Raw genomic sequence first — 26218 nt, 5'->3', positions numbered from 1 at the left:
TATTCCTGACGGCGTCAATTGACGCCGTCAGTGTGCATGGCACGTGGCCGCGCGTGGAGGGCGCGTAGGTCCGTGCCTATTTCGGCGCGTGAGGGGTCCAAAAATTATTTTAAAAATATAGTTGTGATCCTGAGGTTGTGTAGAGCACGTTGGTATATTCATTTGTCCAATTTGAGCAATGTATGAGGAGTTATTACGAGGAGTTGGTTATGTGCTTTAAAGTTAACGTTTTTATAGCTTTTTCGCATATAGGTGACACGTACCCCGAGGACGAGCGTGCACACGCGAGGCAGGGGGGCTACGACCCTTCTACATACCAGTGAGTGGGCTTTTGTTTTCCGTATATACCTATATACATATTAATTCCCAGAAATTAGTATAAATGCTTCGTTATATGCCATTTCTTTTATATAATTGGTGGTTATGCATGGGTAGTGGCATATACGTTTAATTATATATTCAATTATGCATATGTCATATATTTATATATGTTGGTGCTGTGGAGGCATAGGTAAGTGCCAGGTAAGCGTTATTTAATGATTGCATTAAATAGTGGTTAGAGATGCTTAAAGAGCTCATAACCTGCACCCCCGGTGTTAGTGCTCCCGCCCAGAGTAGGGCACAGTCCTTCACGTGTTGTTCACCTCCCGCACCATACGCTCAGCTTGGATCCAAGTTAGGTGCATAGGCCTGTCGTACAGACCACATTAGGTGGTTCCGACTCGTAGGTGACCCGCGATTATTCGCACAGCCTTCACGTGATCGTAGCACTAGAGCGTATATATGTATTACACCCAGGCCTGTCGTACAGACCACTTTAGGTGGTTCCGACTCGTGGGCAGGTTCAGTTATTGAGTTGAGATTTGAGCTCTAGATGCAGCCGTACAGGTCACGTTAGGTGACTCCGGCTGCCAGATGTTATGATATTGATATGATTTATACCTGGGCACTTACATTCATATTGAGATGTTGGCATGGCATATCTTGAGCATGATTAGCATACCCTTGAGCATGTTTGGTATATCTATACATACGTTTATATGTTTATTTTCTGGGAAGTATACAGGTTTTACGGCGAGGGGTTAGAAAGTATTTTATAATGGTTTTAGAAAGATTTGTTTTTGCCCACTCACGCTTTTGTTTTGCGCCCCTCCAGGTTCTAATTGAGTAGCAGTTCCGGTGGTTTCCCAGAGGGCTTGTTCGGCACTTCTGACAGACACCTATCATTGTAGGGTCACCTTCGGGTGAACTATTGTCTCATTTTTCTTTTGGACTGCTGTTGTCTGGCTCTGAATTTGTGATTCACACGCTAGCACTTATTTAGTACTTTGTATGCTAGTTTAGTTTTTAATTATTCGTACTTATATTACTACTTTATTAGCTTCCCCACGTGCACATGGCTACATCACCTTAGTGTGACGGCCAGCACGCTTCGATCTCGGTCGGGGTGTGTCACTATGATCTTATGATCGTTCATCATACATTGTACGATTATAAATAATTTAAAATTTAAAATTTAAAATTAAATATAAATAGTACTTAATGAAAACTGACCGTACAATGTACGATAAACAATCATGATCACAGAATTCTCAGGATTCCCAAGAAAAAGATCTGATGAGCATCGTTTTCCCACAATTTCAAGTATCTCCACCGAATCCTCCTAAACATCACATCTCACAATTTCTATATAAGGACCTATTAGTTCACAAATGTAGAGGATGTAGTCAAACTAAGATTTTAAAAGATTTTAAAAATGATAGATTTGATAAGATTTAAGAGGATTAAAGACTCTTACAAAATTCATATGGATTTGTAAAAAATTTAAATGGATTGTGGTGGATTGTGGTGGAAGGATTTGAAATCATAGGGGGTGAGGTTGGATTATTTTTAATCTTGGCTATATATACTTTTGGCTCTCAAATCCCACAAAATCCACAACTTATTGAAATCCTCCAAAATCTTAATTTTTTTAATACACTTGGATTTGGATGAATTTTAAAATCTTTTAATTGACTACACCTAGATTTTAAAGGATTCTAAAATCCTTTAATTGATTACACCTAAATTTGAATGGATTTTAAAATCCTTTAAAATCTTTTAATTGACTACACTAGGATTTTAAAATCTTTTAAAATCTTTTTAAAACCTAGTTTGACTACACCCCTGTAATAGCAACAGTATAGAGAAGAAAACATATAATCTCTTTATTTCCATTGCTTTGTAATTTTTGTTTGATAATAAGAGACTGCTGTTACTGCCCCTAGAACATAGGCACACTTAGCGAGCTTTGTAAATATTGTATCTTATTTATTTTATATCTCATTACACACATATTCTTAATTTCACAACAACCACAAAAAAATAATATATATATATATATATATATATATATATCTTCCCAATAATTTATGTGGTAACCACTCCTGCATCAGCCTCCATGATCAATCATGGAGCTGCATACCCTATAGAGAGAGAGAGAGAGAGAGAGAGAGAGAGAGAGAGAGAGAGAGAGAGAGGGGGACTGCTTCAATGGTCTGCGAAAGCAAAAAAGTTCAAAGAACAATGTAACCTGATCAGTGTCCATAAAAGCAAATTCCTCTGCTCTTTCTTCTCCTTGAATATTTCCATTTGTTTCTCCTTCACTCACAGCAAATTGAGCAATCCGTTTTCTTTAAACCAAAGCTGATGCTACATCAATTCGCGGCTGCCGGAGAAGTCATGGATTTGAACCCTGCTGGAGATCGAGGTTGGAAAGATGTTGATAAAGTTCTGTCTACGGTTAGTTTTGCATACAATAAGAAGAGAGCAACCAGTTCCTCGCCATTCATTGATTCCATTCTCCACAATGCTCACCTCTTTGTCTTGTTTGCCGTGTATCTTATTTGCCGTTATGTAAATCACGTATCACTGTATCAAGCACTTGTTTGTGTCGGGCTTACTCCATTGTTTCTCTATTTCTACATCAACTATGCGCCGTTTCTGTTCTTAGAGGAAGACATCAAGTGGATTCGAAGAGAGTGGAGGTTACTGCATGCCATCGTTGAGGATGCAGAGAAAATCATGGACTATAGGGGTCTTATAGGCGCAAGAGCATGCAAAATCTGGGATTCTAACCCTGATGGAGCAACTGTGAAAGGAGTTGATGAAACTGAGGTTGCATGGTTGGAAAAAGCCAGGTCCATGGTTTTACAAGCAGAAAGTTTAGTTGAGACCTTTGAGAAACAGAGGATCAGAAGAGACTCCCACACCCAAAGATTATGTTTCGATATGACCACTGGAAATTTCCAGCAGGTAACAGGGCTGTTCACAGAAACTAAGACTGTTAAGCAGGAAATGAAGGATATGGTTGAGGAGAATAAGTTATACGGGATTCGCATTGGCGAATCTCTGGAGAGATCAAGGTCCAGTATTGTAAGCCTGCTGGACAGACCCGTGGATGGACATGATCAACAAAAATGGGTGAAGTCCAAAGAACAAGTTTCCTCAGCAGCTGCTTTGGCTTCCACCGTCGTAGAGAACATAAAACGTCTGACCAGTCAAAAGCCAGATTTAACGTGTAAAGATACCGGAGACCAAATAAGTTCAATAGACCTGCAACTGCAGCAACTGCATCATTTTTTGAAAGATATAGAAGGAATTCGATTTGAAAGTGAAATTGAAGAGGCCTGGGTGAATGAAGTGCACGAGATGATTAAGGAAGCAGAAGATGCCGTTAACAAGTACTGGCAGACAATTGGGCGGCTATCATTTATCAACAATTGGAACGCCGGGAGAAAGCTCAAGGGGGACATAAGGTGCATAGACGTTGGGTTCACACAACTCTTAGAATGGAAAGATAGTAATGGCTTCAAGTTTGTAAGAAGAGATTCATCAAAATTCGTCTATCAATCCCCACAGCAGACCAAAGACGACTATATTATTTTAACTATATTAAGCAGGATGCACGAGTTCCTCACTGAGAATTCGCATCTATTGGGTGAAGTATTGTATGAAGTCACCTCGTTGTACAATCAATTGGAAAAAATGCGTAAACTCGTACGTGACGCATCAGTAACAGGAGGAGGATATAATTCCAGAATGTCTTGGTTGGAGCAAGCCCGGAAAATTTCTGAAAGTGCAGAGAAATCTTTAACAACCTTTCTGAGGAATTCACACGATATGTGGCAAAACCTTCTATTTAAAACTAGAGCTGGGAGGAAATTTTCCCGTGACGTCCACCGCATAAATCATACTATTGATCTTTTCTTGAAATGCATCAGAGCATATGACATTGAAGTAAGGGAAGAGCCAAACTCAGTGGTTGGTTTAGAAGAAGACATTGAAGCAGTGGTCTCACAACTGACAACCAACGACGAACACCCCTCGGTGATTTCCATTGTGGGGATTGGGGGCATAGGAAAGACAACACTGGCAAAGAAGATTTATGACCATGGAGTTGTTGTAGACCATTTTCCTTGCCGTGCATGGGTTTCTGTACCTCAGAAGTCTGATAACGGTACACTTTTGGAAGATGTGGCAAAACAGGTATTGAGGTCTCTTCAACTACTAGAGGAAGAAAATCGCAATGGATCCTGGATTCAGAAGGCGCATGATGTCTTGAAAGACAAAAGGTACCTTTTAGTTCTGGACAACATCTCGACAGAAGAAGAATTTGATACCCTGAAAGCAGGATTTCCAGTAACATCGACTGGATGCAAAATTCTGCTCACTACACGTGACAACAAAGTGGCTTCACGAGAAGACATTTCTCCCCACAAACTTCGACCGCGAACCAAAGAAGAAAGTTGGCAGTTGTTCACCCAGATGGTGCACTTTCCGCCAGATGAGGAATTACTAGCAAAAGATATTTTTCGTAAATGTGGGGGTATACCACAAGCAATCTTCCATGTTGGATATCTGATGTTAGGGAAAGATGCGAGCATGGCTGAGGAGACGAAAAGGGTGCTTACATACATCAAACAGAATGATACACCATTGTTAGCAACCTTCACTACAAGGTCCATTAACTTGCCTCCCCATCTGAAAAAGTGTCTTTCTTACTTCAAACTCTTCCCAAACGACTTTGAAATTCCAGCAAGGAGATTAACCGCATTGTGGATTGCAGAGGGTTTGGTAGAGGATTGTAAGACAGAAGAAACTGACGAAGATGTTGCAGATAAGTATTTGTCAGAGTTGATTCATCTGGACATGATTCAAGTAGTCAAAAGAAAGCACAACGGAGAAGTCAAGACATGTAGCTTGCCATATGCTCTACAGAAAGATCCGTTGCCAGATGGGAGCCCAGAGAGAGAAGTCAAGACATGTAGCTTGCCATATGCTCTACAGAAAGATCCGTTGCCAGATGGGAGCCCAGAGAGACTTATTGATCATTATAGCAAAAACAATGCGTCGTTAGCTCATATTCATGGCGACAGCGCAAACTTTCAAATTCATTGCAGACATCTCGTTTCCATCATCTCCTTTGATACACGAGAAGGAAATAAACCTGGAGAAGAAATAGGTAACTTTCTACGAAGAGGCATCGCAGGCGGTTTCTTCCATCGGCTACAGGTTCTTGATCTCGAACGTGTATTTAGACCTGAATTGCCCAACACCATAGGAAAGCTAAAAAAGTTGAGGTATCTCGGTTTGAGGTGGACTTTCCTGGAATCAGTTCCAGCATCCATTGGTGACTTGCTGAACCTCCAAACCTTGGATGTGAAACATACATATGTACACACTCTCCCTAGTTCAATATGGAAACTGCAGAAACTTCGACACTTGTACTTGAACCAGAGTTATCAGAGTAAATTTATGCATCAACAAGGTGGAAGTTCCCTGAAGAATCTGCGGACATTATGGGGTGTATTTCTGGATAAAGATAGTCCCTTGATCCACTGGATTGACAAGCTGATCAACCTCAGAAAATTGGGATTGGCATTCCAGTTAAGCCTACCAGAGCAACAACCATTAGCAGACAAGTTAGCAGACAAGATTGTTAAGCTGAAGAACCTTCAGTCTTTGAGAATTAGATCAATAGATGAAATGCGCGAACCCTATCTAATCCGCGTGAACTTATCAAACCTTGAGAGTCTCTCCAGCCTAAATTTGTTCGGAAAGCTAGATACTTCCATGATAGCTCAATTCCCCAAAAATCTCACTGATCTCACGTTATCAGGCGCTTTTCTGTCAGTTGATCCAATGCCCATGTTAGAGAAGCTCTCCAACCTGAAATTCCTCAATTTTTACTCCAACTCTTATACAGGTATCGGTATGGTTTGCTCCACCACAGGGTTTCCAAAGCTTGTGGTTTTAAAGTTATGGAAGCTCCAAGACCTAACAGATTGGACTGTAGAGGAAAAGGCAATGCAAAATCTGAGGGAGTTGGAGATAAGAGCATGCACAAATTTGAAGGTCCCAAGTGGGTTTAGGCACTTGAAGAATCTCACTCTGCTGAAGTTAACTAATATGCCGGAAGAATTTTCTGCAACCATTGCGATAACTAAGGCGCAAATTTGGGATGACATACCTCACTCGCCAGCAGTCATTACTGATAGCTGGTAGTCCATGCAGACTCTCCTGTAATCGGGTATGTTTGGTCTTTTAGCCTCTTCAAAAATTACTGTGTATATGTGCATAAGTACTGTGTAATGATGCTTGTTTTCTACATAGAAACCATGTTCTAGTTCGAGTGACACTCATCAGTGGTTTATTGATTTCAGGTAACATCGACCAATGCATTTGACGCATAGAGAACCCGACAGCCTAGTCCATGTTGAGTTGCAACGCGGGGTGATCAACTCTTATGAACATGTTCAAATTTCCTTCAATAAAACTGGGTTTGTAATGTAATTATATCTTAAGGTGTTGTTGATGTTTGTGTTTCGTACTTGATCACTGAATTTGCTAAGTTTTCATTTTGTTATTTGATAGTATGGATGTTATAATAACAGTAACTCTCACTCTCTGTTTGCTTTGATCATATATGGATGATTAAATGCTGCATTTTCCTATTTAAATGATCGATCCGAGTTAGTGCTCTTCTTCCTCCTTTGCTTCAAGAGATAATCCGGTACTGCATAATTAAATTATAATGTAATTAATGTTTTTACTTAATTAGTGCTAAGTAATCTCACAATTAGTTTAAGTAGGGTCTGTAAATTAGTGCTAATAATCACACAATTAGTACACCCTCCAGCATTATCAGGCTGAACAGCTAATTAGCTACGGTGGTTGTCGAAGAGAGGACTGCTAGGAATTTAATTTAATTCGGGGCCTAAAATCACAAACTTTAGGCCATTTAGTTTGTATCAAGTTATGTCTATTTGGCCCATTATTTTAAGCCCAAGAAGGATTTTTCTTAAAGCATCTCCAATGCAAGGACTTAAATTCTAGATCTATATTCTTATATTTAGGTCCTCAAAAGATAGAAATTTAGAGAAATTTTGGATGCGGTCCCTAGTTATCAATATTCTTTTACTGGACCCTTGTTGATTTTCAGTTTTTTATCGAAGTTCCCTGATATTAATGTAAAAAATGTATTTTCATGTAGGTTGCTATATTTTTAAATTAAAAATTGAAATTTATAACTATTTATAATAATGAGATTTTAAATAAAACCTAGGGGGAGTGGAAATCATAATTCGAAATGAGCTGGGCCATTTTGTAGCTGCCCGCGCAATGAGGTTTGATTTTGCTTCCTTCCCTCTACATGTGGAAGCTTTGGCTGCTCGTGAGGAGAGATTTTTCATTGTAACTAGAACAAATAGTGGTACATCACATATCAGTATATTAATGGTAAAATATGTGTACTAAAAAGTTAATAACTTAAAAAGTACAATTTCTCACCATTTATATAAAAACATGTGGTGTACCACCAATTTTTGGAATCGAAATAAGGTATCAACTTTGGCAGCGGTGAACTCGTCCCGGATAGCTAGCGTTCGACATCACCCTACTACATATGATTGAACCCAGAGAACACTTTGCACCTCCACGAAAAGCATGAAAATATACCTCTAGTCCATCTCTTTCTCACTCATCTACTATTCAAAATTGAATCCAAAAACTGTCATACAATGGAAAACTCAATTCCTGTCTGAGATTTTTTCCGTGAGATTTTTTAACGAAACAAACAGTGAATGGATAGAAGAATTAAAGTAAAAACGGACCAGACTAACGAAAGAAGGTGCGAACTCTGTTGCTACTGAAATAACTGCGACTTAAAAGTGAGGCAAAAGTTTGCAATGCAGTCTTCAAATTTCACTCATTGGGTTTTATAGATACTAGATAGTGGGTCGTGTTTTCATTTTTCATTCGTTTGATGAAGAAGTAGAGCATAAAATGATTATACATATTATGAATTGAGAGTGCAGGAAAAGAAAGGCCCTGCAACATTTAGTTGTGTGGTGGAGATAATTTCAAAGGATGAATTGAGAGTTTACCGTAGCTTAGAAACAACATTGGATGCTATTCTCTATGAATTCAACTCATGGATTTTCTGACAATTTGTGAGTTGGGTTTTGTTCTTAATGTGAAAAAGAGGAGTTTTTGGGAGGAAGCTGACCCCTTGATAGTACATGTTGAGATGACTTTTCTTACTTTCAATCTGTATGATAAAATGTGGTTCTCAAGTTGCTGTATTGTTCTCAATCGCAACATGCACTACTGGAAGGGCATTTAGGATAAGGGTGGAGGCTCCAAATTCAATAAAAACGATGCTGAGTAGAGGAAGTTGGGTGTAGCTTTCATTGGTGCAAAGCACATGCTTAAGCTGGAAAATGAGTGTAGTGTTTCAGTGGCAAATGATTTGATCATACAAGTTGGAGACTCCAACTTTTACTTGCACAAGCTTCCGATGGTCACGAGAAGGGTTGTTTGATACTACTCTCCATATGTAAATATTGGATTATGGGAAATAAGGGTCGCATTAATGATTGTAAGGAAACATGCTATTTGAAAATTCATGGGGAGGTTGACTCAGAATGTGGGGAAGCAAAGCAATTAAGCTATCTCTATGGTCAATACCATTGCTCATCATTTTGGGAGGGTGTAAAAAGAGTTGGTGAATGTCTCATTCTTCAAGATGGTTGTATTAATTTCTTCCAGAAAATTGTCAAGAGTGAAAACTTGAATGCAAATGGTCATGTTCTTTCATATTGTTGGTGTGGTGATCTCATAAGGTCAGCCTTTTCACCAGGGGTTTACCCAAGCTGGATGTGCATGTAAATGAGTTTACTTTTAAGGAATCCATCTACATAGGTGATATTGTTAAGAAGGTGGAGTCTCCTATTGACAAGGTTCAATCTTTCAAAGAAAGTTTGAAAAATTGCAGCAATGACAAAAAGATCTTGACCATTTATAGTGGAGACTCGGTGGGTGATTTACCCTGTCTGCTGGAGGCAGACATTGGAATCATAATTAGGTCAAGTTCAAGCCTCAGGTGAATGGCGAAACAACTCTAAAGATGATGCTGCATGAGGACTATTCCATGAACTGAAGCTTAAATTCCAGAAATTGTGAGCCTTTAATACATTTTTGCGATTTTGCTGTTTCTGGTTTTATTGCTGGTTTTCGATTGTACTTAGTTCGAAATTGTAAATCTTACTTGTAAGATTGGTTTTAAGGGGGGGTATTGTTAGGATGCCAGATGGCATCATCTTGTGGTGACAACTGGAGTTGAGTATTAGCATAAATAGTACATTGTAAGAGAAGAAAGGTAGTTAATGAAATATTGATTGTTTGTATTGTTGTTTTGTTATCCTATCTCTGTGCAATTGTGGAAGACGTAGAGTAAAGTTCTAACATTATGTCAAAGACAAAGGGCAACCAGTGTGAAATAAAGATACCAATACAAATACTAAGCTAACTGCTTGTTCATAATTTAAGCAAAAGTTGGTACTTTTCTACACATATTTAAATGCATGCATGTATAAGGGTATTTGCATCTGGGGCATAGGAAAGCGATAAGGTTCAGCAGGAATCTATGGAATCAGGGCATGGGAAAGCATCACAGAAAAGGATCATCGCCGGATCACTTTCCTAGATATCTTAAGAATTTTGTAATCATAATCGTTCATCGTACATCGTACGGTTATAAATCATTTTAAAATTTAAAATTTAAAATTAAATATAAATAGTACCTAACAAAAACTGATCGCACGATGTACGATGAACGATCACGGTGACGAAATCTTCTCCAAGCATCACTTTGTCTTCAAGATGGGCATTGACTTCTAAAATTTATGAATCTGGGGAATGGAAGGGAATAACACTGAAAATCCAATGTACACGTGGCCATAAACTTAGATGCCAAGTGGGCAAGTCGATAACAATTATTTAAGGTCAAATTAGCCCAATACTCCGTCACTTTGAGTCTTTAGAACCAATTTAAACAATTGTCCAATTTTCTTTAACAACCGTTGGATTGGACCTAAGGGCTCTAAGTAGTAGAGTGTTGTAGCTTCACTTGATGTAATGTCGAATCATTATATGCAATTAGCTTCAAATCAAAACAAACCAAACAAATTCCAAATTGAGGTTCTAACTCCATTTTTGTACCTAGAATATGGTTATATCAAAAAGCCCAATATCTGTTAAATCTTTTTGGTTATTAAGGTTTAAACCACAAAGCATCAAGGGGGCACCCCTTGTGTTTCTTTCCACGTCATGTGACTTATTGGAGATATGTATATATAGAAAGAGCAGGCCACACCGAAACAAGAAAGTATCTCTCGTATTGAATGCCTTTTTACATTTCAAAACGGCCCAACTGAGACCAGTGGCAAAAGATTTCTTGCAGATGGGGGCACCTCAAATAACGGCTACAGCTAGCACTTGCTTATTTTCAAGTATGAACACACCAAAAAAAAGCACATCCCAAATGGAGTAGGATTATCTCCTCTTCTATTCCCACCTTCTTCCCTTGCTTCCTCTTAAATTTTGTTTTTTGTCTTATTGTCTTTACAAAAAAAAAAATCAATATAAAATGTTAACGTGGTTTATTCGTAACTGTTCAAATAAGAGAGAAGAAAAGAGCAAAGAGATTAGGAGAAGAGAGAGAATCCTCCTCCATCACAAATACCTTGCTTCCAAAGCTTCCAATCCACTTTAACCTTTACCATTACTTTTACCCACATCCCACAATTATTTTATAATTTAGTCCCTAACTTTATTCTTTTTCCCACTTTTGGACTGTCCATCACTTTTGCCATCGAATCCCAAGCTTTCCACCTAGATTCCTTCACCATTTCCACCTTCTTTGCTCTATAAATTCACAACTTTCCCACTCAAACTCATCAAGTTCGTTTTTCCTTTTTCTTCAAGAAAAAGAAAAACCAAACTACTACTACTACAAGCTATCCATACACAAGCCAAAACTCATCATCTCAAGAGATCAGTGGCCATGATGATGGCACTTGTATCTGCAATTGTGCTTTCACCACTCCACACAATCCCTAGAAAAAGTAGTGAGGCAAGATACTATGAGACAAAATGGAGCTCTCAGGGGTATGTTCTTCCCATGGTTCTTGCTGTACTTATCATTGCCATTAAAACCACTTCTTCATCATCATTGAGTTCATCATCTGCATCATCATCGACTCAAGGAGATTCTTTGATTCCATCTTCTGAGCCTTCATGGGTAATGAGGATTGGGAGCTCATGTTAGGGTCTTGGTGTGGTTTTGGTGATGCTAATGCTTGTGGTTTCTTGGCAAGGTTCTGTTCATGAATTCTTGTGGAGATAAAGAGTAACACATGTATTTGTTATTGTAATTCATTTTAATGGGTTGTACTAGAAATTGTTAGATCGAATAATGTAAGTTGTGTTAGTAAATGGAGATTCTTGAACCAAAACGTGGGTGCCATGCAGTTCTATGTGAAACAAGTTCACAAACTGAATACTTTTTAAATACTAGTACAACCACAAGCTATAAGATGAAATTATTGTCAACTGTAAAACAAGATTAAATTAAAGCTCTTTGGTGTCTAAAGAAACTCCCAATATATGCCTCTCTATCTATGTGAATGCGAAAGAAAGGATACTGTGTATAAAATGTTGAGATATGTAAGTTTTTCCATGGTTAAAGCTTTGAATTGTTTGTGACATATTTCAACTCAGAGACACACATCAAATTAAAAAAATAAAAAAGGGCATTGACGTCAACTTGTCCGAAAACAGTAGGTTGGGCTTAAGATAGTTGGGCACTTGGGCTGGCAGTGGTTGGTCCACCACTTGCCCTTGCTTATTTGGACTGCTAGAGGTGTTTTTTGGGATCGAGGGAAACATTGTTGCCTTTGCTCTTGCCTCACACCAATTGGTGGAGATGGTCTAATAAACATAAGGTAACTTCCAAATAAATCTTTAGAGGATGCTAGCAACCTTCTTGATCCTCTTTTTATCCTTTAATGCAACACACTAATTTGGACTGCCTATTTTTTTAGTTCACTCTTTAAATGACAAGTCTCCACTAAAAGCCAACCAAATCCGAAATTGTTTAATCATCTAACGATTATTTAATATATATAAACGAACTATATTGTTAAGCTAAACACTATAATTTTGACAATTCATCGAATGGAAAACAATTTCTGATTTGATTGATTTTTGCCAAAATTAATATTTAGAAGTTAAATAAAAAAAGTAAACAATTTTGATCATCGCATCAAATTTAAAAAAATAAGAGAGAGCCGAGAAATTTTGAATGAAAAGGTAGCTAGGTCGAATTCTTTCCCTACTATGTTTGGATGAAGGAAATAAACATGGAATTTTGATAAAAAAAGAAATCATAAATTGACATGCACAAATTTTCTTGCTTAGATTTATAAACATAAAAATTTAGAATTTCTACGTAGGAAAAAAACATGGATTTTGGGATCTCCAATCTCAAGTTTAAATTTCATGTAAATAGATATCATATCTGAATTTACATAAGTGATAGTTTAAAAATAACAAATTCTGTTTCAAATCCTATTGTTCTTTTAGGTTAACCAAACAAGAAAATTCACAATTTATAAAAAATAAAATTTCATCATTTCAATTTCTGTCATTTTAAAATTTCTTATATTCTTAAATTTCTTCGTCCAAATAGAATGGAACTCTCTCTCTCTCTCTCTCTCTCTCTCCATATTTCCTTTTCTTCTCCAGCTCATCCATCAGGCATCAACAAAGCCCTGGCTACTGTAATTCAACCCATCACCTCTGTCATCCATCAGCAAATCCCAACTCATAAAGGCCTCATCTCTTTGATACCAAGACGAGGTAAGCTAGCTACTTTCCTTCACTGCTGACCATTTCTCTTTTTCGTCCTCTTAATTTTGTTTTGATTTATCATCAAAGAAACTGGGTAAGCTTCAATTTGTTTGATTTAGGTCCTCTATTAAGATATGGGCAGGTTTGATATAGGGTTTAGGACTCAGATCTTCCACTAAATACGAAAACCCACATGAAATCTACGATATCAGTAGTTAAATTCTTTGATTTTAAACTTTAACGAGCAGAATGGTTCTTTTATTGTGGGAATGGTCAAATGATATAAGAGGTCCAAGGTGATAACTCCAAGAACTCTTAGTAGATGAAGATCGAAGAATTCAAGAAGCTTGAGAAAGAAAGGTTAGAGAGAGAAAGAGGATAAGCAGCGGAAAAGAGAACCAACTGAATTGAATGAATTGTAAACGTTTGTACAGTAGCTTTTATAACACTACATTCCTAACTAATTTGCCTATGTGGCAATCCTCTACACCTCTCCTTATTACATTCTAACCAATCAATATTCAACACTTGTACTTTAGTTATTACCCCCCTCAATCGCAGCTAAGAACACCAAGGCTGAGATTGGTGCAGTGCTTAACAAACACAGGACTGTGAAGTCCTTTAGTAAGAATGTCTACAACTTGATTATCTATGGAGATATAGTGAACCACGATATCTTTCTTCTGCACCCGTTCACGAACGAAATGATAATCAATATCAAGATGTTTAATTCTGGAATGGAAGACAGGATTTGTGCTAAGGGATAATGCTGAGATATTATCACAGTGCAAATCAGGAGGAGCATGTAAAAACTGATTGAGATCTTTCATTAGGGACCATATCCAACACACATCAGCTGCACAATTAGCTAGAGCTTTATACTCAGCTTCTGTTGAGCTTCGAGACATAGATGATTGCTTCTTGGATTGCCACGAAATAGGATTAGAACCAAGAAAAACTACATATCCAGTGACTAACCTCCTGGTGTTGATATCAGAAGCCCAATCAGCATCTGAATATACGGAAATGTGAATATCAGCACCTGAATGATATGTAATTCCACACTGTAGAGTCCCTTGAAGATATCTTAGTATCCGTTTTATTAGTAACATGTGTGCATCAGTTGGATTTGTCATATATTGACACATAACATTGACAGAATGAGCAATATCAGGCCTAGTGAAGGTCAAATATTGAAGTGCTCCAACAATACTCTGGTAGACACTTGTATCAGACAAAGGTTGGCCCTCAGATATGAGTAACTGAGTATGAGGCTTTGAAGGTGTTGGTGCAGGCCTACAATTCTCTATTCCTTCTTTTTTTATAAGCTCTTGTGCATATTTGGTCTGACTAATAAACATATCTCCATTGATTTTATACTGAATATACAGCCCTAAGAAGTATGTGAGCCTTCCCATGTCCTTTAAATCAAATATCTCACTGAGAGCAGTAATCACAACCTGGACTTTGGTGATATTCGAACCTGTAAGTATTATATCATCTACATACAGGACCTGAAATTCCTGCTTCACCTTGATTGCATATAGAAAACCCCAAATCGGCAAGAAAAATACTCCAAATCACCAGACAGATCTGCAAACCATCACGCTTCCATCACTGATTCTGACGAGCACAGACCCACGCACGATCGCTGGCTCTTGATACCATGATAACTCCAACAACTCTTAGCAGATGAAGATCGAAGAAATCAAGAAGCTTGAGAAAGAAAGGTTAAAGAGAGAAAGAAGATAAGCAGCGGAAAAGAGAACCAACTGAATTGAATGAATTGTAAACATTTGTACAGTAGCTTTTATAACACTACATTCCTAACTAATTTGCCTATGTGGCAATCCTCTACACCTCTCCTTATTACATTCTAACCAATCAATATTCAATACCTGTACTTTAGTTATTACAAGGGACAAAATTCGGATATAAAAGTCGACCTTTCCATGCAAATTTCCGGTAAGCAGGGGAGATTGAAGGGGGCGTGAATCAGAATATCATGTGTTTTTTCCTTTCAGTATTTGATATAATTGGATCTGATTGTGTTTCCTTTTTAATTGTTGGTCTCTACCAGTTTTAATTTGCGCTAATAGCAGCCTCCGTCGTTCGTTGTGTTTTCTGCTCACTGCTTATCTTCGTCCAAATTTGTATATTCATCAATTATCGCCTCAAGTTTGTGATAGGTTTCTATCCTAGTTGTGTTAATTTGCCAAGAAATCTGTACATTCATCAATCACTGCCTCGAATTTCTGCTAGTTTGCTATGCTTATTGTGTTAATTGTTCCCCAAATTTTGTATGTTCATCAATCACTGCCTCCAAAGTTCTGAATGCTTATTTCTGGTGCAACAAAGTGAATCGTAACTGATAATTTCACGGGAAGGTTCACTAGTTTAGAGGTTTATCCCATCCCAACCGTGCCGGCCAGCCTAACATAAGTACCCGGAACCAGAAAATGGCAGGGGAAGATGAGGACTTGCCCAGAGACGCTAAGATCGTGAAAACACTGTTGAAATCAATGGGTCTGGAGGAATATGAACCTCGTGTTGTTCACCAGTTCCTGGAGCTATGGTATCGATATGTTGTTGATGTTCTAAGTGATGCACAGGTCTACTCAGAACATGCTGGTAAAGCCGCTTTATTTTTTTTTTCATCTGCTAAATCTGAGTTCCTGTAATAAAATTGTTAGAGAAGATGCATCAAAACTTTCTTATGTCATTTTATAACATCAAGCAAAGTTTTCAAAGATAATACGCTTTCATCAGCTTGTGTATGTGCGTGCGTGTTTTTCATCGAGCATTATCTTAAGGGACTGACACTCATTATCAGGTTTTACCGGAGTTGGCTAGAAACAGAAACAAAATCCCGTTACCAAAATCAATTGCAGGGCCTGGAGTGGCATTGCCACCTGAACACGTTGATCAGCCCGAACTATCAACTTGCAATCCCGAAGAAACAACCAACGCAAGCAACGGAAGAAATGGTGGAGGATGAAGAACCAAAGCCCTCTGGGGTGCCCCAGGACACGCCCCAAAGGGTATCCTTCCCCCTCACTAAACGCACCAAGTGAGGATCTGGCCAATGGGAAGAAACAGATATGCTGTTTACTTCTGCAGTCCTGTTGATTCACAGTTAAGTTTGAATGCTTATAACGTAAGATGGTTACTAAACGAGAAGTGCAAGTGGTGGATTGCCTTGGTGGTTAGGCATTTTCTTCAACTTAGTGCGTCTCGCGGTCAAACCCTCCCCCTCCCCGGCCCCGTAGTTTGTAATTAAGTGTAGTAATATCGCTTGAACTGAAAAAACATGAACCAGTTTTGCCTTTTTTTCTTACCCATTGTGATCAAAAACTCCAAAAGTTCTATGATACTATGGAGTATATGATATTCCGGGTTTTTTAACTGTTAGATTTAATTTGTATTTTAAAGTGAAGTTTTAACGATTAAAAGTTCAAAACTATCTGTTACTCTGGAAAATCTCCATAAACTCTTCATCGTATGTAAGACATTAGCTAATCTCCATCGACACTAGTCCCCTATCCTTCTCCCTCTCCTAATATTGCTTGTATGAAATCAAAATAACAATTGGCCAATGCGGTGAGGGGATACGAGAATTCGCCAACATGTCAACGGAGAAGCAAAAGGAAGTCGAAATAACAAAGCGCGTTGCAAGTTTAGTCATCCGATACAGAAACTTGTAAAAACATAAATGCCGGGAGACAATAGTGCATACAAAGTGAAAACCCTTCAAGATAAAACAATTTTAACACCTTGTTGAATTCAGTTAGTCATTGAATAACAGAACCACGTACCTGTTCTGTACAAATGCTTTTCATTTATACACAAGAATGACTTTGGTGTCACTAGATACAACCAACCATAAACAGGACAACCGCGTGCCGGTCAACTTCTCCAACCTGCCATACTATTAGCGGCAGGCCCTGCACTCGATACACTCAAGCCCCGGTCGTACATGCGCTGAATCTCTTCTCTGTACTCTGTCAAAGACTTGTCCGGAATAGCTGGAGTCAGTTCCACCACATCCCCCATCTGCAGCTCGCATGTAGGATCGTTCACTGGCGCATGGTTCAGCCTGGGCCTCAGTTCTTCCTTCAGTGGGAACCCGTACGGTGTCCTCCTCAAGCTCCCTTGCCCAGCTCTTTCCAGCAGATCCATAACAGTGGAGTTTGCAGGAAACTCTTGCACAGACATCTGGAATAATAGAACGTACATGGTCAGACTCGTTGTAAATAAGTATCTCCTTGTTTTTCTGTATATTTTCGAATAAAGATTAATGAAAAGCATACAATACGAACAAATTGTCTCTGTGATATAAACGGAAAATACGGCCATTTCTTACAATTAAATCTACAAAACCCCAACACAAACTTATTCACGTCAAGACTTGTGCCTACCTGATTGCTAAATGCGTGCCATATTATTTTGCTTGTCCCAACTTTGTTTGCAATGTGGAAACTCAACAAGGTGCATAATATGCGTCTATCAACTAAAGACACCATGCTTAATGCATAATTGCAAATATGAAACTTCGATGGTGTAGACATCAGTTCAACAGTATCATCCATATACAAAAATTTAAAGTCATTGCCATATGAAAGTTAGAAAGTCCCATAAAGACCCACCTCATATATGGTTAATTATATTAAATCCAGCTATAAACCAATTAAAAATATTCATACAAAATTAACAGGAAGTTTTCTGAAACGAACCTTATCATTCTCAATCATGATGACAAACACCGGCCCATCTTGACCACAGTGGGGCTTGTAAGAATATGGACAGTCATCAGAATGCGAAGGAAATGTGCAGGGTGGCTTGATTAAATCGTCACGGCCAATAGAGGAGCGGTCTCTGTTCATTGCCTCACACTGCCAAGTGACCACCCATCTGGCCCACTCAACCATCTGAAGCACAAACGAGGGGTGCTTACAGTCGCCTTCCTTGTATCTCCAATGAGCTGCAAATCCAAACTCAGCTTGCAAATGCATCTCCTTCGTTCGAATTTGCACTTCCAGTGGAATCATGCCTTCACCCATCACCACAGTGTGCAATGACTGATACCTATATTTATTAGATGAATATTAGGATGAGAATGTGGAAAAAGGATTCACTAGATGACTAGAGCTTTTTTGAGGTATGTTGATAAAGAAACCAAAGAACTTTAGAGGTATGGCATACCCATTAAACTTGGGTTGAGTTATGTAGTCCTTGAACTTTCCTGGGACCTCAGACCATAGTTGGTGAACAACTTTAAGTGCCTCGTAACAATCTTCCTCATTTTCGACAATCAAACGTAGCCCATGAATATCATGTATTTCATCCATGTTTAGCTTCTTCCTGTGGAAAATAAGCCATAAGCATGTTCACTTCAATCCAGGCATGGAGAATAATGTGCTAGCACATGGATGTCAAAGCATACAACTATAATTCATTAATCTAGTGATGCATTAAGAACTATGTTTATTATAAAAAAAATTACGGTCAACTTTTATGATGCAGTAGAGAGAGAGGGAGAGAGAACATACTTTAACATTTTGGAGTAGATGCTATACAAACTCTTATGCCGCCCACAAAGAACATGGTAGGAAATGGCTTTATCCTTGAGAGCGCGCTCTAATATCTCCGTGGCAGAAGTAATCATTGCCTCGTCAAACGTATCTACAAGCTTAGAGGACAGTTCATTGTGCTGATCCGGGTTGAGATGCTTAAAACATAAATTTTCCAGCTGCACCTTCCAGCTAGAGATTCCAAGTCTGTTGGCCAAGGGCACAAAAATCTCTAAAGTCTCCTTTGCAAACCTCTGTTGTTTAGCCAAGGGTAATGCATCTAGTGTCATCATATTATGCAATCGGTCTGCCAATTTAATGAGGACAGCACGGGCATCTGCCATGGCTAGGAACATGGTATGCAGGCGATCTGCCTCAACTGTTTTGCACGCAGTATTATTATCACGGGCAAGCTTGCTCAAATGACTGAGCTTAGACACCTAATAAATTCCATAAAGAACTAGATTAGAACTACTTAAGGTCAATTTCATATACATATATTTATAGAAAAACAAACGCCGCAACAATACTATTTATAGAATCCTCACTAGGTTTCAGTTTTGTAAATAGAGTATCATTACGTAAATCTCAACAGCTGCTTTTTCTATTCTAATTTACAATTAGAACACCATGCAACACGATTTTTAACTTCATACAGCTGCAACATTTGGCCATGAGAATCACGTAACTCGTGTTAACATGAGCTCAACTATGGAATTAATTGATAACACAAGCATTCGTTCAGATGAGAGGACAACAGTTAACTTTTATTCAATATGACATCTATTATACCATCTGTAAAGTTCCAATGCAGATGTTGTAGAAAGCTAAGCAGAATCCATGAAACAATTGACATACCATGAACAATGTATATCTCATCAGACCAAAAAAAATACTTGAATTTAGTGTTCAACATACGAAAACAAACAAATATTGATACTTGTTTAATTACTACCATTCAGTAATACAATAAACTGATGAAAATTATCGAACACATACCCCTTCTACTAAATCAGCAACCCCGGCTCCAAATTTCCCAAATATGTAGTCATAACACATAAAAGAATCATCAAGCGTGTCATGCAAAAGCCCTGCAGCAACAACTGTCGAGTTAGAACCGATCAATGCGAGCAACACCGCTGTCTCCACACAATGCTGCAAATAAGGACCGCCACTTGCTCGCATCTGCAACAAAACAATACAATACAACAAAACTTCTCAACCCAATTCGCCAAAATCCCAAAACACAAAATGCACACAAATTTCAAACCCAAACAAAATTTACCTGCCCTCTATGCGCTTTCTCAGCCTCGTAAAAGGCCTTGATAATAAAATCTTCATAGAAAATCTTGTGCCTCAGCTGCGCACCCACAAGCAACTCCTTAGCATAAGGCTCAGCAATTCCCTCCAAAAACCCATCTTCCATGTTGAAAGTCAATTCATCAACAAGCACAGCTGATGAACCCACATCCAAACCATCAGTCTGAACCTCGAAGCTCGGCGAGTCGTAATCTATGCAGGAAGAGCCCAAAGCACCCCTCACAAACCCATTAAACAACCCATTACTTCTACACCGAATCGAATTCAAGCTAATATCTCCATTGCCAGACCTTTCCCTTGTAATTCTCATTGGTGGGCTCCTCGCCGAACCTGAAACACCGCTACTGGAAGACGAAACCGGACCCTGAAACACTGAAACCGGGCTCTGGTCCCGGTTCATCGAAGCCCCATTGAACTTGCTCCCAGAATACCGAAACGAGCTGCTCAATTCCTCGCCTCTATCGTGCCATAGAGAGCCCAATTCCTCTCCCCCGCCCGAAAAACTCGACGAGGAAGACGCATGCTTCACCGTCGGCGAGGAGAATAGGCACGAGAGCCCGCCAGTCACCGGCTTCTGCGAAGTGGAGGGGGTCGACGCCGTTGACGAAGAAGATCGAGAGCCCAATTCGAAATCGTGTGAGGTGTGCGCGTTGATCTGGCACGGGTGCGCCGCGTACAGAGCTATTGTCGGGACCGTCATAGCTTCCTTTTTGCGACGATTTTGGACCCCAACTCACAAATCGAGAAAACCCAGATACAGCTTTCGCTCAAATCGAATTTTCTCGACGACCCACTAATTTTCTTGGCAAAAGCAACTAACTTTCCCGGGAAACAAACAACTCCAGACACCCAAATGGATTTCTCAGAGACCCAGTAAGTTAATTTTTGAAAAAAAAAAAAAAAAAAAAAAAAAAACCCCAATGGGTAGAATGATTCCGTATCTAAAATTCTAAATAAATCAAAGATTGTGAAAAAATGTAGAAATTTATAGAAATTGACTCAACAGAAACAGAAAAAATCTAGACCTAAATTTCGAGGAAAGTGAGTCAAGGACGCTTAAGAAACGCACAGGAGAGAGGAGGAATGTGAAGAAAAAAAGAAGCTTCTTTCTTCGGGTTTTATTTTTTTCTTTTTCGGGAATCTGCCTCCTCTCTCTCTCCGTTTTGTTGTTTTTCATCAAGTGGTTATTGCTTACAGGCCAGGCAATGGAATTGTGAAATTACCTAAAAGTCCTGGTGATATGTGAATTTGGTTTTAGACCAACTGGATTCTATTTTTTATTTTTTAAAATTAGACAATCTGGATTATTAGATATTTTTTTTAATAAACGATATTATTTGTATTAAGAGAGATGATGGATTTTGTCTTACAATGGGTTAGCAATAATACGGTTCAAATTTGTCTTTGGGCTAGCAATAATGCGGATTATTATATTACTTTAATCACAATGAAGAGGAATATCAGTGGACCGTAATATCAAATGACGTATTATTAGATTAATTTAATCACATATAATCTAATTATAAATTTCAAATGTTCCAGAAGCAAAAAGGTTGGTGCTGTGTATATGGATCTGGCAATGTTTTGTGCTTTAATTGGATACGAAAAGAAAACAACCAGAATTAGAAAAGTACAGAATGTTATTAGAAAAGTACAGAATGTTTTTTCTTTTTTGGTAAAAGGCCACATATGTACTGTACATATATCAAATGCACAAATTAAATAAGGAAATCGAACTCGAAACTTGAATAAAATACACAAATTTTGCAATAGATTTTCAAATGTAATTTGCATTTTCTCTTTTACATTCCCTTCCAATTATCCTTTATGGAAACCCAAAAACAGCAAAAACCAAATTTGGGAGTGCAAGTTGGTCAAGGGAATAATAAGGGTCCGTTTGAGATTGTGTTGTTTTAAAAAAAACTGTTTTTATTGTCTTTTAATGATAATTAGTTGTAAAATAAAATAGGTGAGTGTTTAGTAAATTGTATTTTTAAAAGTGTTATGAGTACTAAAAGCAGTGTAAAGTGTATTGTAAATTTTAATGCATAGGTAATGTATTTCTATACAAAGGCAAAAATGGACATGGTAGTGGAGGTAATGGTGACGATGTGGTGATGATGGTGGTGGGGGTGATGGTAGCGACAATGGTAAAGGTATGGTGTTGGCGGGGTCAACAATAGCAGTGGTAGTAAGGGTGTTTATAGTTGAAGTTGTTGACAATTATTTTTATTCTACAAGGAATAAAATGTGTGTAGAAGAATAAATAAAGAGTATTACATAAATTGAAAATATCATTAAAGGCTCGATTCATTTTGTATGAAAGTAGCTTTTAAAAATAACCTATATGCTGCTTTTAAACCATCTCCAAATAAGATGTCAAATCCTAGTTGGAATGCCTTGTAATCAAATTTGAAGGTAGGAGCAAACTCTAATCGATATGGATTGACGTATAAGTTTTCATATGTCAAATTTGATATATGAGAGCATCTCCAAAGGAGATGTCAAATATAATATGTCAAAATTTTATATGATGGCTGATGTGACAATTGAATACAAGTGCTAAGACCATCTCTAAAGGAGATGTCAAATTTTAAACATAAAATTTGAATTTGACAACTTATGTGTCATTTTGACATTTTTTTAAATTTTACTCTCCACTCGATGTTACATCCCACATCGCCCAGGGGTAGGGATCCTATAAGCCTTATATGTATATTCTCATCTCTACCTAGTACGAGGCCTTTTGGGAGCTCACTAGCTTCGGGTTCCATCGGAACTCTGAAGTTAAGCGAGTTCGCACAAGAGCAATCCCAGGATGGGTGACCCACTGAGAAGTTCTCGTGTGAGTTCCTAGAAACAAAACTGTGAGGGTGTGGTAAGGGCCCAAAGCGGACAATATCGTGCTACGGTGAAGTCGAGCCAGGGATGTGGTGGGGGCCCGGGTCGGGATATGACAATTTGGAATCAGAGCCAATCTCTGGCCAGATGTGTGTCGACGAGAACGTCGAGCCCCTAAGGGTGGTGGATTGTTACATCCCACATCGTCTAGGGGTGAGGATTATGTAAGCCTTATATGTATATTCTCATCTCTACCTAGCACGAGGCCTTTTGGGAGCTCACTGGCTTCAGGTTCCATCGGAACTCCGAAGTTAAGCGAGTTTGCGTGAGAGCAATCCCAGGATGGGTGACCCACTAGGAAGTTCTCTTGTGAGTTTCCAAAAACAAAACCGTGAAGGTGTGGTAGGGGCCCAAAGCGGACAATATCGTGTTACGATGGAGTTGAGCCCAGGATGTGGTAAGGGCCTGGGTAGGGATATGACACCCGATATGTCAAATTAAATTATTATTTTATTACTCTATTTTTTTTTCTTCATAATTGCTATTATATATTTTATATTTTTACATATATAAATAATTTGATAATAGAAATTCATATGACAGTACTAGTCCAAGAAATTCATATGACCCATACCTGGAGATCATCGAACCCAAAAACTCCTCAGCCCCAAATCTCTACCCTTCCCTCGACATGAAAGACCTCTACAAAAATCTATTCCTCGAAAACCCTAACCCTACCTACCAATACCACCCCTTTACTCCGCCTGCGACATCCGCTCCACCCGAGTCGGCAACGAGATCCAGTGGCCTCTGGCTAAGGACGAATGCACCGTTAAGCTTGACCACTTGCATTATTTTTTCTCCCTCTATGCCCCGCCAGATTCTGACTCCGGGCCCAGATTGGACCCAAAAGCGAAGATTAACTATCTGGACAATTTTTTGAATTACGGATTGATGATTGCATCAAAAGGGCAGGAGGGATTGGCAAAGGAATTGGATAGGATTTTGAAGAGTTATTGTAGTTTTTTGGTTCATAAGGTTTCAGATAAGGCGAAGAAGAAGGGGGAGGCGTTGGACGATGCCCTAGCGTTAGAGACCTCACCGAAGGAGTTAAGCTCAGAGAAGAAGAAAGAGTTAAAGAAGAAAACAATAAAAAAAGTATTTAATAATTAATTAAAAAGCATTTGGCGCTGCTATCAAATTTGGCAGCAATGGGGAGATATGTCAATCCATGTCATGCCACATCAGATTTGGCTTTTCGGTTGGAAATCATTGTTTCTATCTTTTGTTATTGTTATTGTTGGTTTGGACATTTTGACATCTTCTTTGAAGATGCTCTAAATTCTCTTCTTTTTTTTTCCAATGGATGTGTCAAATATTTATTTTATTACTTTATTGGGCCTAGAGTTACATTAACTATTAAAAAATAATCAATTTAATCGTAGTTTTTATTCTATTGGTTGTTAATGAGACCCATGTATTAAAAAATTCAGTTAAATATATTTGACTCCTTCTTTGTTTGCTGTAAAAAAAGGTAGCTAGAAAGTAATGAGTCAAATGACTTACATGTCACATCATATATGACATATCCATTGGAGAGCACCTAAATGTCTTTTAATCCTATTTGGCATATTTGACATCTCCTTTGGAGATGGTCCGAAAGAAAATGTGATGTCAAATAATTTTTAATTATTTTACTGTGTAGATCTCATTAATGCACTAATTATAGATCTTGAAAATTTATTTTAATTGATTTCTTTTTAAAATGGGTCCTATAAATATCATTTAAAACAAAAAAAAAATATATTGGTTGGAAAAAGAGAAAATTTGTTATTGCCACGTCAGTCATCAAATTAATATTTGACATTTATCTTTTGACATCTCTTTTGGAGATGCTCTTAAGAGCTACTATCAAGAGTCCATTGCTTTTAAAATAAACATAATATCTTAGTTTTACCCAAAAAAAAAAAAATATTGCTTAAAGTAAAACAGTTTTTGGTAATAAAAAAGTTATACCAAATGGGACCAAGCATGCACTAATTAAGCAACGTATAAAATAGTTAGTTTAGTGGCTAAGTTTGTAGAGTTATTCCTTTATCTATTGTTTTTATATTTTGTGCTTATCCACTCGTATAATTATCAAATATTGAAATGGTAAGAGAATATAGGAGAAAAACCAATTATAAATGTCACAGTAGTGTGCTCATATCATATGTTGCAATCAAGCTTTTCGTCTAAAGTTAAATTCCACTAATTGTAGGAAAACTTGATCATCATTTAACAAACAAGATGATCATAAAACACGTATGATGATATGCACAATATCAGATAGTCATGTCCTTTTTTGTCAACATCAATATTCATGTTATTAGGTATGATTTTGGGCACGGTAGATAAAGGACATGCCAAAGGTATTAATCCAAACATGTTGTGTTAGAGAAACATCACACGCTTTTTTTTTTTTTTTTTTTAATTTTTTTAACAACGATATTATTTACATTAAGAGAAATGGATTGGGTTTAGCCTCACAATAGATTAGCAATAATGTGGTTCAAATTCGTCTTTAGTGAGAATCGAACCTAAGATCTCTCACGTACAAATGAAGAGAAATACCAATAGACTGTAGTACTATGTAGTCGCACTCACATTTTTTTTTTGTTGGTAAATTTTTCGTTATAACCATCGCCTTCTAATGTGGTGTTATTAGGTCTATCTATGTTGCGTTTGTGCTAGTATACAACTCACACTACAAACATGTTGCTCCTCAAGTTAATAACACATGCTACTAATATTATGTGACACTATCAGCGTTATTCTAAAATTTCAAAATTTCTCCATGCATGTTATTAGAGCATCATCTGCTGATGAGTTAAATCTAAAGCAAAATGCCACAAAACTAAATTTGAAGGTATAAAAAAGCTCAAACCAAAATGTGGATTAGCATAGGAATTTTTTGTTGCCAACTTTAACATAAGAGAAATTATTGCCTATTCATTTTATTAATAGTTTTGTTGTGTAGATTCCAGTGATACATTAATAGTTCATCATGAAAACTGGTTTTAATTGATTTATTTTTAAGTGAGGCATACAAATATTATTAGAACAAAAATTTCATATCCGTTGGAGAAAATATAATATTTGCCATATCCACCATCAAATTAATACATTTTCATTAAGAGAAAATTGTAGCAATGGTCCATCAATTTTAACTCAATTGGAGCAATGGTCATTCAATTAAAAATTCATGACCATTG

The 26218-nt window shown here is 37.9% G+C and overlaps 2 protein-coding genes and 1 long non-coding RNA gene across 3 annotated transcripts; 2 read left to right on the top strand and 1 right to left on the bottom strand.

Moving 5' to 3' along the window:
• The first annotated feature begins 2425 nt into the window (after positions 1 to 2425).
• On the top strand, positions 2426 to 7001 carry LOC137741031 (putative disease resistance protein RXW24L). The gene is made up of 2 exons (XM_088689436.1): positions 2426 to 6571; positions 6705 to 7001. Exon 1 carries the CDS (start codon positions 2689 to 2691, stop codon positions 6544 to 6546), a length of 3858 nt encoding a protein of 1285 aa, XP_088545562.1. The 5' UTR covers positions 2426 to 2688; the 3' UTR covers positions 6547 to 6571; positions 6705 to 7001.
• Positions 7002 to 15103: 8102 nt separating this feature from the next.
• LOC137709034 (uncharacterized) lies at positions 15104 to 16623 on the top strand. The gene is made up of 2 exons (XR_015958438.1): positions 15104 to 15864; positions 16067 to 16623. It is a non-coding gene; the product is annotated as an uncharacterized LOC137709034 (long non-coding RNA).
• A 339-nt stretch (positions 16624 to 16962) lies between these two features.
• LOC137708237 (putative GTP diphosphokinase RSH2, chloroplastic) lies at positions 16963 to 21283 on the bottom strand. Its single transcript, XM_068447272.2, has 6 exons — positions 20089 to 21283; positions 19803 to 19988; positions 18783 to 19243; positions 18436 to 18594; positions 17967 to 18318; positions 16963 to 17448 (listed from the first exon to the last, which is right to left on the bottom strand). The coding sequence occupies exons 1-6, from the start codon at positions 20821 to 20823 to the stop codon at positions 17140 to 17142; spliced, it is 2202 nt and encodes a 733-aa protein (XP_068303373.2). The 5' UTR covers positions 20824 to 21283; the 3' UTR covers positions 16963 to 17139.
• Positions 21284 to 26218: the final 4935 nt, after the last annotated feature.

This window comes from Pyrus communis, chromosome 17, assembly GCF_041283825.1.
Source record: "Pyrus communis isolate YQ-2024b chromosome 17, ASM4128382v1, whole genome shotgun sequence".
Taxonomy (NCBI): Eukaryota; Viridiplantae; Streptophyta; class Magnoliopsida; order Rosales; family Rosaceae; genus Pyrus; species Pyrus communis.
This window is presented reverse-complemented; position numbering and strand designations above follow the sequence as displayed.

Excerpts from the sequence above, each read along its gene's own strand:
- LOC137741031 (XM_088689436.1), top strand. The coding sequence starts at position 2,689 with ATGCTACATCAATTCGCGGCTGCCGGAGAAGTCATGGATTTGAACCCT.
- LOC137708237 (XM_068447272.2), bottom strand. The coding sequence starts at position 20,823 with ATGACGGTCCCGACAATAGCTCTGTACGCGGCGCACCCGTGCCAGATC. Across the intron at positions 18,595-18,782 it reads ATCTACTCCAAAATGTTAAA|GAAGAAGCTAAACATGGATG; the intron begins GTATGTTCTCTC and ends TATTTTCCACAG. Across the intron at positions 17,449-17,966 it reads TCATGATTGAGAATGATAAG|ATGTCTGTGCAAGAGTTTCC; the intron begins GTTCGTTTCAGA and ends CTATTATTCCAG.